The following is an 11,393-nucleotide window of genomic DNA, read 5'->3' as shown; positions in this document are numbered from 1 at the left end:
AAGACTGACAAATGAGGTGAATAACATTTATTATTGTGTTACAATGGCACCTGTCCAGGTGTGGGATATAATAGGTAGTTTTGGAAGTTGATGTGTTGGATGCAGGAAAAATCGGCAAGTAAGGATATGACCAAGGCCAAATTGTGATGGCTAGACAATTGGCTCAGAGCATCCCCGAAACTGTAGGTCTTGTGAAATGTTCCTGCAGTGGTTAGTACCTACCAAAAGTGGTACAAGGAAGAACAACTGGTGAACTGGCGACACCCAAAGCTCATTGATGTGCGTGGGGAGTGAAGACTAGTCCATTTAGTCCAATCCTACACTATCCCACACTATCCTACTGTAGCACAAATTGCTGAAAAAGTTAATGCTGGCTATTATAGAAAGATGTCAGAACACACAGTGCATGGCAGCCTCAGACCAGTAAGAGTGCCCATGCTGACCCTTGTCCACCGCCAACAGTGCCTACAACGGGCATGTGAGCGCCAGAACTGAACCTTGGAGCAATGGAAGAAGGTGACCTAGTCTGATGAATCACATTGTAATTTACATCATGTGGACGGTTGGGTGCGTGTGTGTCGTTTACCTGGGGAAGAGATGGCACCAGGATGCACTATGGGAAGAAGGCAAGCTAGCAAAGGCAGTGTGATGCTCTGGGCAATGTTCTACTGAGAAACTGTGGGTCCTAGCATTCATGTGGATGCTAATTTGACACGAAAAATCTACATAAACATTGCTGCTGACCAAATACACCCCGTCATGGCAATGGTTCTCCCTGATGGCAATGGCCTCCTTCAGAAGGATAATGTACCCTGTCACACTGCAAAAACAGTCAAGGGGGTATATTTACTAAACTGCAGGTGTGGCGATGTTGCCTATAGCAACCAATCAGATTCTTGCTGCCATTTTGTAGAATGCACTAAATAAATGAAAGCTAGAATCTGATTGGCTTCTATAGTTTTCAAACCTTCAGTTTACTGAATATATACCCCAGGAATGGTTTGAGAAACATGACAAATAGTTTAAGGTGTTGACTTGACCTCCAAATTCCCCAGATCTCAATCCAATCAAGCATGGGGTGTGCTGGATAAACATGTCTGAGCCATGGAGGCCCCACCTCACAACTTACAGGATTTAAAGAATCTGCTGGTAACATCTTTGTGCCAAATACCACAAGACACCTTCAGAGGTCTTGTGGAGTTCATGATTCCATGGGTCAGAGCTGTGTTGGTGGCACAAAGGTGACCTACACAATATTAGACAGGTGGATTAAATGTTGTGACATGAGTTGGGCAGACAAGATATAAGGGTAGACTTTGGAAAACACCCAGTAAGAAAGGCATCATAGGTAAAATTCATGGACATATATGTGTATATATGTGTGTATGTATGTGCATTGGGTGTTATAATTAAACGGGAATGTGATGGGGTTCCCGTTAATATTTTACACTAGTAGTTAGGTACATTTAGCTAAACCATGGCAACACATGGTTAAATATTATTAAATATGTATTCCCCATTATATTACATGTAACATCTTTAAAGGGTAATGTCACAATGATTTCGGAAGATATTTATAAACTTTTGCACACATACTTTATTAGTCCTCTATGTTACATATGCTTTTGTCTTTATGTTTCTGTGTTCTTTATGAGGCTGACCCTGTAATGTCTCCTCTAGGTCCTGCTGGCAAAAGATTCCATTACAAGTCACCATTTGGCTGTGAAAGTCATCAGTAAGAGGGATCTGCTAGTTGAGGGCGAAGAGAGTGTGATGGTGGAGCGTAGAGTATTACAACGTGCATCTGGAAGTGCTTTCCTTGTTCATGGCTGCTTTGCTTTCCAGACCAAGGTACCGCTGTGACCACCTCCTTATTGTCAAATATTCACACAAATGCAATATAACCTCACTTGTTTCTATTGCAAATTATGTTTCTTTACTAAAACAGCAAATCTTATCTCTTACATTCCAGATAGATCCAGAATCTTTCGGGCTCATTCACATCACAATTAAGTTCCACATTCAGGTTTATATCCCTCTCCACTGCAGTTTTGAATCTCCTGCCCTGTCCACTACTTCCGTACTGGTCATTTAGTCATTTCATTTTGAGTTTATCTGGGAATGGGCACTCACTGGACTGATATAAGGGACAAGGTGGTGGATCATGAGGATGAAATGTCCTACATTGGAAATTCAGTTACGAGCCAGCTGTCCATGACTCCTTCTATCATATAGTTGGTGATATATCATCCGCCATCACTGCTGTAAAGCACTCTCCCCATTACCACTGTAGCAACACATTTCGATTCTCCCACCTGTTGTATCACATTTCCCACCCCTCCTACCTCTGTGGTAACACATTCTCTCCCCCTCACCTATCTAGTAACACATCCTATCCCCTTATCTCTAAAGTAACACATTTCTTCCCCATCCCTCGCCTGTAAAACATTCAGTCCCCTCTGTTGCAACACACTTGTTCCCTGCACCCCTCCTGTCATGCATTTCCCTTCATATAATTTTCCAAGGCAGTGGAAATGCGAGACTATGCTCGACTGTAATACAGTGATGGTCTGGTAGCTCATTCATTCTGATTCACTGCCAGACTGACTTCACTAACATATTGATATGCTTCACTGCAGCACAGTGGGCAAACCCCTACAACTACACTGAGACTCAGTACAATGTGGGACAGGACTAATACAGGGGAAGAGTTATATTTCTTAGGTATAATAATAATAATAATGATAATAATAGGTACCCCTGCATCTGTCCTGCTGCATGTACACTGCCAGAAATGGCCTGGGGGGCCTCATGTGGCCCACAGGTTGTATATGGCTGCTACCAATAACAGCTTGTAGTGCTAATACAGCCTCTGGAATAATGATTGCATTTCCTCAAGTCTGTCCTGCTATTGTCTCCTAAAAGCATATTCTCCAGCTTCCTCCTTGCTGAAAGTCTGATTTGTATTACTCCATGTTCTTTATGCCTCTAATTGCCTCATCTTTCACTCTTGTATCTCCTGCTCTCCATCTGCCCTCCCAATGTCTGTCTGTTATAATCCCAAAAGGAAACAGGGAGGGAGGGAAATATTTAAAAATACATAACATATATATTTCTTTATTTATTGTTTATTTTTTCCTCCTGGCTAACCCCACATATTTAATTATAATTCTGCTTCTACCACAAAACAGGAGCTTGTGCTACTTGGAATGGAATATGCAAGCGGCGGCGATTTCCACGACTTGCTGTGCAGGAAAGGCCCCCTTAACATCCCCAGTGCAAGGTGAATATAAGAATAATACATTGTAAAAGCCACTGGATATAGGAAGGACTAGATATAGGAAGGACTAAATGCATTGATCATGGAGATAGATGGCATATTAGAAATAACTATTTACACTATATTTTGCAGAAAGAGTGCTACCAATAGAAATAGGTTTTCTAAAGCATGACTCATATCTGAGTTATATCTTATAAGTAGGATACAAAATTATAAGGGTGGGGTACGATAAAACAATGGTAGTAATTCCGACACCTGTCATGCCTCCAAAAAAAAGCCGGAGGAATAAAAAATCGACTTGCAAATAATTAGACTTACCTTGAAGACGACGCTGGAGATCCCTGAAAAGAGCAGCATAATGACAGGAAGGCTTTCCGATCGTAGAACTCACCGCCTCTGCTGGCAGACGTGATCACGACGTGTGTGAAGCAAAATTTAAAGCGGCAATGTGGGGTTCATTAAGGTTAAGTGGTTAAACACTTAACCGAACATTGCCGCTTTAAATTTAGCTTGACAGATGTCTGACGTGATGATGTCAGGCAGCAGAGGCGGTGAGTTCTCCAATTGGAAAGCCTTCCTGTCATTATGCTGCTGTCTTCAGGGATCTTCAGCGTCATCTTCAAGGTAAGTCTAATTATTTGCAAGTCAATTTTGTATTCTTTCGGGGTTTTTTTAGAGACATGACAGGTGTCGGAATGGTGGTAATCGTAAAAACAATTACCACCGAATTATAAGCAGTGAAAAACAGGTCGCAGTCTCAACATTAACTGACTCCTGGGTAAAGCCATCAGCATAGCCATCGTAGCTCTGTGAATTTTATTAGTTCTGGGTCCCAGATGAAAAAACTTAGCAATATTACCATGATTGATAAAACCAGCAATATTTAAAGTTAGAGCTATGGGGCCAGTTAGTCTCTATGGCCAGACACTAAACCAGGAACTTGTATTCTCTCAAAACTAGATGCATTGAAGTGCCTGGATGAACTAAGCTAGGAATGCCCCAATCTGCCCATCTACTCCTATTAATAGTTGTGACACTCTTCAGCCTCTGCAGTCTAAAAACCTCACCCTCTAAGTTTTGTGTGTCAAGCATAACAGGTGGAATTACAAAAATCATGTGTGACACCAGCAGGGTATTTGTTAGAATGTCCTTCAGTATATTATAATTACTATCAGAAGCATAAAAGTAAGAATCTCAGAACATCTGAGAATTATAACAAACAAATTGGAAAACCATAGCCTTCAAAATCACTTCCTGATAGACCATCGACCCCACTGCTCTCAGATTTATTGCCATCTAAAAAGTTCTCAAACTGAGGAGGAGTAGGAATCATTTATTGGCATGATCTTGAAAGAGGAAGACCGATGGATGTATCAGCTGAACACAAAATCCCCAAGAGGTCTCCCTTTAAATCTGCATATATATGATACTTCTCTTTGACAGCGTTAAGTTATCAGTCATAGGGGGCCTATTTATTAAACCCTCCCTGCCCTTAAATCCACCATCGTTCTTTAACATATGATTTCTGCTATTCATGCATGTTGCTATTATTGCTTTTATGTATTATAGATATATCGTTTAATGGCATTACCATTATTGGCATCTACTGTTATTTCCAATACTGTATGCTTTGTATTTTTCCTTACAAGCCTTTTATTTAATGTTTATTTAATTGTTGATTGAGGCAGGGATACATCAATGTCCTCTCCCCCTATAGCAGCTCCACACAAGACACATCACTGGGGCAAAGAAACAGTCTCTCTCCCTATATCAAATAACATATGTGTCACATACATGTCTCGGTCATGGATTATTATACTTTTGAGAATGCAGGATAAAAATCTAATGTTATTCTTGTTGTGGCTGATTGTTATAGGTTGCAGGAGCTAATACACTAAACAATTCCAGGCAGTTTATCAAGTCCAAATAGGACACAGATATTGCCTTACATGTGGCTACCTTTTATAGCCGACCTTAGAAGTGGTTAAATGGGTTCCATACTATAGTTTGTAACAATCCTCTGTTAATGGACATAATCATTGTCTGATTGTATTTTAGTTAATTTTTTAATTTATATACTTATTTTCTATAAACCCTTATAATGAATATATTGAATAAATAAATGTGAGACTTTCATCTAGCACACAGAACAAGAAGCATCATATTAGACAGTTGGTCAGTGTAGAAAAAAAAACAGAGGAGTTTTAAAGGATTTTAGCCATAAATTTACCATTACACTAATGCAAAATTAACTTATTTTTCTTTCCACCAGGTTCTACGCTGCTGAAATCATATGCGGGGTTCAATTCCTCCATTCTAAGGGCATAGTCCATCGGTAATTATAATGCTATAGTTTTACAGTAGTTTAATAAAGTTGTATTACAATGCTCTCTACTTTCTATCCATTGGCAAATATTTCCCTCTACAACTGACTGATAGCAGCTCTACATCCTCTATGCCATGGAAATTGGGCAGTAGAGTTTAGTACAAGCCAAGAAACAGACCATAAGCTACGTTTGGCTAGTGTTAATTTTCTTCTGAAAGTCCAAACCGTTACTAGAGTTCAGTATGGGAGTTATAGAAGATGCGATTTAGCAAATAATAGTAAAGGTTAGCAGCAGCTCAGAGAAAGAAGTGAAAGAATATATGAGTTAGAAAGTTCTAAACTGGATACCAAGAAACATAGGCCCTGCCTGGGACAGAAGAGGGTAGTAGGCAGACCACGCTTTCATCATCAGATCACATTTGTAACTTATTTTAAATATATGTACTTTTGTTGGGCGAAAGGGCTCTGATGCCATGAGTCACACATGTCTGCCACCATTAAAAACATCACTGAGCATTTTAATTACTGGTGAATAAAAACATTTATTATAAACAATTGGAGTTGATTGAGTTTGGGCCTGTTTATAAATCAGGGTATCAGGGAGCAGCACAGGAAATGTGGTCTAGGGGAAAGGCAATCCTGTACACTAGTCACTGGAAAGGGCTCTGCACAGGGTCTCTAAGCTGGTAAATTGTGTGGGGTCACTGTGCAGGTATAATGTTCTGGTATAATGTGTGAGGACACGACTGAGTATAATGTGTGGGGGTATAAACAGTAATGGTGAGATTAGTAAATTGGGTTTGTTTATGACATTATGCTAAATCCGCTTTGAATATCAAAATGGCACTAAATGCAATCATTCTCAGAGCATTAAAAGTGATCAAAGGTTTCCAGAGTGACACTGCTAAACATACATTCAAAACTACTAATGTTTGCAATGTACATTATTAAAGTGTAATTTCATTTTGCACAACAAAATAAATCTTGTTTGTATGAAAGCATCGCTTTATGGCAAAGGTCATAGAAAGGTTTTGTTTATTCACAGAGACCTCAAGCCTGAGAACATCCTAGTGACTGAAACGGGCCATTTAAAGATCGCAGACTTCGGTCTTGCAGTTGAGAACATCTATGGAGACCGAACAGCCACTGAATATGCTGGAACACCTGGCTATGTTGCTCCTGAGGTGAGGCTCACAGGATTTTCCTACAGTTTACTTATGTAACTATAGATATTTTGTATAGAAGCCTAGAGAAAAGCAATGTGGCTACAAAGGGGACACTTTAGAAACAGCCTGCACATTAACTGCATCTGCAAGCTATCCAATAATGAGTAAAGCAAAGTGCGGTTTCACACAAGACCTTCCAACAGAGATTATCAGTCAGTTAGCATTTTGAAGCTATTGTCATTATCCGTTACATAAATAGATGATTTTGCATATTTATAATTCTCACTTCATAGTGAGACTTCAGGTCTACCCTGTTTAAGTTGTACAGTTGATATGTCTGCAGAAGACCACTGATGATCCAACAATGGAAAGAAATAGACCCCACACTCATTGTGCCCTGCTTTAGTGGTAGGGAGTCCTGGCTATAATACAGGTGATAGCTACCTATTTTGGTAGGAAAGTTTAGGTTGTATTTTATTATATGTATTAAATGATATGTCTTTTAATGTCACTATTGGACACCTTTGAGAAAAAAGCACTATATAAATAAAAGTATTATTATCAGTAAATAGGAAGAAAGTGTGGGGAAAGGTAGGTGCATAAGTCATAAACTATTATTAGATTCCCTAAAATGTCAGGTTCAGAATTTACAAATGATGAAAGAAATTAATAATAATAATGATAATACATTTGTAAAGTAACTGCAGCCTACCACATGAAATACAGCACATGTTTCTGTATCTATAAGTTTGTCGCACATCAATGTCCTGAATATTTTGATACTAACTAACTGAATGCCAGTATCTTATCTATTTTCATATAAACTATTATATAGAGAGTGATGGACTTGGGCAATGGGATTAAAGAATAAGAAGTAAAAATTGATTGCTAAAAATTATAATAACTATTATCTCTCTGCCGGTAGATGCTGTCTGGTGAGGAATATAATGCCGGTGCTGATTGGTACTCATTTGGCGTCATTGTGACCCAAATGATCACTGGAAGACGTAAATATCATACCACACTATTCAAAGCACTTGGCGCAGATGTAAAGGACATCGTGAAAAAGGTAAAATACATTTTAAATTTAATATTAGAAGTTATCACAGTAAATGATGCAATTTTAATATCTATAGGCAGAAAAGTTGCTTCGGCACTTTACTTGTGAGAACTATGTACAATAACCATTGCCTTTCAAGAGCATGAACGCAACATAAAAGGCACCATGTGACACTACGATAACAGAGACCATTCCTAAAATGTGAGATAAATGATGTCTACTCATAGATGTGGCTCTAGATTTCCTGACCAGAGATATTCTCCTCTCATACACAATAGGGTACAGTAAAATACATAAAGATAAAGTACATTCCAATGAAGTTACAAGGAACACTCATACTTGCATAGAGAGATCAATATTGGGACAAATATAAAGAATGATTCGTGGTTAGATGTTCTGATTGTAGAATATTTATAATGTGAGACATACTACAGACCCCAGATATAATCTCTGTATCGACCTCCTGTAGCCATGGACAAATCATGCTATATGCCTCTGTTCCTTGCAGCAAAATGTTTGTAAATTGATTGTATTGTGTAGAAATGCAATGACTGAAAAAGTCTGTGCTCCGTGCTGAGTAAATCAAAGTGCCTAAATTAAAATCAAATTACTCTTTCAGCTCCTCTGTAAAGATCAAGGCATGCGATTAGGAGTTCATGGAAACATCCGCCAGCATCCATTCTTTAAGAATGTTGACTGGGTCTCGTTGGAAGCCCTTAAGGTTGAACCCCCATACAAACCTGCACCTGTAAGTATACAGCAGAACTTGTACAAACACTTGGAGAGCCTGTAAATAAATGCTGTTCAGCATATGGTACATAAGTACAAGGCACATAGACCTACCGAGATGTAGACATGTGTACACGTGTATCAGATGGCATGCAACCATTTGACATTTCTTTTTATGCAAAAAAATGTCTTCTTTATAATTATAACAGTGAAATTTAAAATGCATGCTCAGGGCTAAAGAAAGATTACAACAAGGCACATTTGGAAGAGTTTCCTTTCACCCTCTGGAGACAAATAAGTAGAAAATACTTTATTATTACTTTAACCATACTTTCTGTTAGCTGAATTCACATATGTGAAAACATCCGCTAACAATTTTTGTAAAGAAAATGTTTGTGCTGCACTTCATATTAAATTAATATGACAATGGGCCTCAAGCTTCAGTGGTGTCATAAGTTGCTTGCGAAATGATGGGCTTCATTATCTTGAATGTTGGTTCAGGGCACAAATATATTTAATCTCCTGGGCATCTATTATGAAGCACAACATGTCTGCTGCACAGCACAAAACCAGCTATGAACGTACCATGTGTCTTGATTTCCATCACTGTACCTAGATTTCCATCTAGGCTTGCAGAGCAAGATGGTAATGTTAGTGGAAGACCACTAGTTTGCACAATCAGAGGACTTGTGTAGAATAAGGGAGTTTTGTACGAAGCAGGTAGTAGGCACACCAGCACACCTACATTTCCAGATCATTGCAGAAACCAGGTTATCTTTTGCACTAGCTCATCGCTGCTGATCTTTGGGGCTCATCCTAAACGTTAATGTAACCCTTTTGTCCTTAAGTTTCATTTTGAGCTCCACATACTCAAAGTTGTCATATATAATATAGTATTTTAGAAGAAAAACTGAAGAAACAATGAAAGGGGTTTTAGTAGGTCGATCATGTTTACACTTTTGCACAGTGAGCTTCTAGAGATTAATTAGTCTCTCTGCACACAGAGATACACATCTAGTTTATGGAAGCGTGTCTCTAGAGTAGTGCTCTGGTTGGAACATCCATAAGAGGTGATGGAAAATCAAGGCATTTTATAGTAAGCACTGGGAGCAATTCATAAATTACCTCCACTGTGTAATTACTTTTATCTGACCAATGGCATATAATTCACATAATGCACATGGCTGCATTAGTTTAATATATTTCCATAATAGAAAGACAGAGATCTCCCCACTAAATGTATTGGTTGTATCTGATGATCCCCTCACAAACCCATGTTGTCCTACACTTTGTAAGAACCATTTAGGAATCTGTCGTCAGAAAATAGTGATTTACAATTGTGATACAGTTTCTAGACACAGTTACAGTGTTCCCTTCCAACATTTCAACCTGTTTCAATATCTCTAACAGGTTTATTACTGTGATGTCATAATAGCTGTTCTTATTTTTTACATCACTCTGTGATACTTTTATATAAATATATGCTGCTTTCCTGTAAATAAACTCTTCTGACCTGAGTCATTAAGGGCAAAGCAGAAAAAGGAGTAACATTGCACCTGGGCAAATTCATGTAGCATTGGAGGGGGAGGTAAATTTAAAATGTGAGGACAAATTTATAGTTGGGGAAGGGCATGTCCTAGATCAACTTTAAATTTCAGTGTAAAAATAAGCTAGCAAGTATTTGTGTGCTAGATAAAAAAAAACAGCCAGTATTTAACTTATGTGCAAAACAATAAACTAATTTACACCCATTGCATTGTACCATGGTTTGTCCCGGAGAACATTACTTATTACTATTTTTACTCCTTTTTTTGCCTTACTTTCCTTAATGACTCAGCCCTTCTTATTCTTTCAGCACCACTGTAACGCTGTAAGAGGCCAGAAAACACATGACACAATGGGAAGATTTGTGAAATAATTTAGTCACTTCTGTAAAACTGTTGTTCTGAGCAATAACTTTCTATATTTGCGCCACTTTTATGATATCTCATTCAGCGATCTGCAGAAATGTTGCAAGAGACAAAAAAATTGCTCCATTATACATAAGGAGCCTGATTCATCTTCAGACGTAAGTCCCTTTGTGCGCCCTATCTTGTGTGAAATAGCTCTGAGCATGCTCAGAAATGTACCTTGCAACAGTGAATGCAATTGCATGCAATTCCTCTCTGAACACAAGTGACATTTACCACTGCCTACGACTTGAAGGGTGGAATGGGATAAGCAAGGGATGAATGAACGTAGGCAATGTACAGTAAGGCCATGCTGTGGGCGTGCCAACACAGATGTGGCTCATGCAAGTCCTGGGTTTCTCTTCAGTACGTGTTTTTTAGCCACATCATTTGTACTAGCTATAGGATAGGTGTAAGTGCTGACTGATATTGACGACTATCATACAGCAGTTTACATACAGCAAGTAATATGAGATACGCTTGTATTTGAATAAAGTCAAAACTATGATCATGTTAAGTGACCGTTATTTAAACACAAGATGCGTCCGATGATGAATCAGGCCCAAACTGCTCAAAAAGAACAATTGGCAGCATCATAAATCATTTCTGTATCTACTAAAAAAAAAAAATACAGTTATAGCTAAAGTACACATTTGTTGTGCTTTTCTATAGGTAACGATTACACACTCACCCTCCAGAAAGATGGATTTAAACAGGATGGAGAAAGCAGAGGCCCAGAGACCATCAATAGCAGCCAAGGACCAGGCCATATTTAGAGGATTCACATTTGTCACCTCCAAGTGGAAAATGCTCCCAACGGCAACGAGCCCGAGATGATAGCAATGCTGGTTAGAGCAATGGTTTCTGTATATATGTATATATG

At 38.7% G+C, this 11,393-nt stretch overlaps 1 protein-coding gene and 1 long non-coding RNA gene across 2 annotated transcripts; both read left to right on the top strand.

Moving 5' to 3' along the window:
* Window positions 1-1,810: 1,810 nt before the first annotated feature.
* Window positions 1,811-6,829, top strand: LOC142098551 (protein kinase C delta type-like). Its single transcript, XM_075181386.1, has 4 exons — window positions 1,811-1,851; window positions 3,192-3,283; window positions 5,553-5,615; window positions 6,652-6,829. Exons 2-4 carry the CDS (start codon window positions 3,210-3,212, stop codon window positions 6,827-6,829), a joined length of 315 nt encoding a protein of 104 aa, XP_075037487.1. The 5' UTR covers window positions 1,811-1,851; window positions 3,192-3,209.
* Window positions 6,830-7,701: 872 nt separating this feature from the next.
* Window positions 7,702-11,282, top strand: LOC142097035 (uncharacterized). The gene is made up of 3 exons (XR_012678095.1): window positions 7,702-7,841; window positions 8,452-8,580; window positions 11,183-11,282. It is a non-coding gene; the product is annotated as an uncharacterized LOC142097035 (long non-coding RNA).
* Window positions 11,283-11,393: the final 111 nt, after the last annotated feature.

The sequence above is a fragment of the Mixophyes fleayi genome, chromosome 7 (assembly GCF_038048845.1).
Source record: "Mixophyes fleayi isolate aMixFle1 chromosome 7, aMixFle1.hap1, whole genome shotgun sequence".
Classification (NCBI taxonomy): domain Eukaryota; kingdom Metazoa; phylum Chordata; class Amphibia; order Anura; family Limnodynastidae; genus Mixophyes; species Mixophyes fleayi.
The sequence above is the reverse complement of the archived record's forward strand: the minus strand, read 5'-3'. Positions and strand labels throughout refer to the sequence as shown.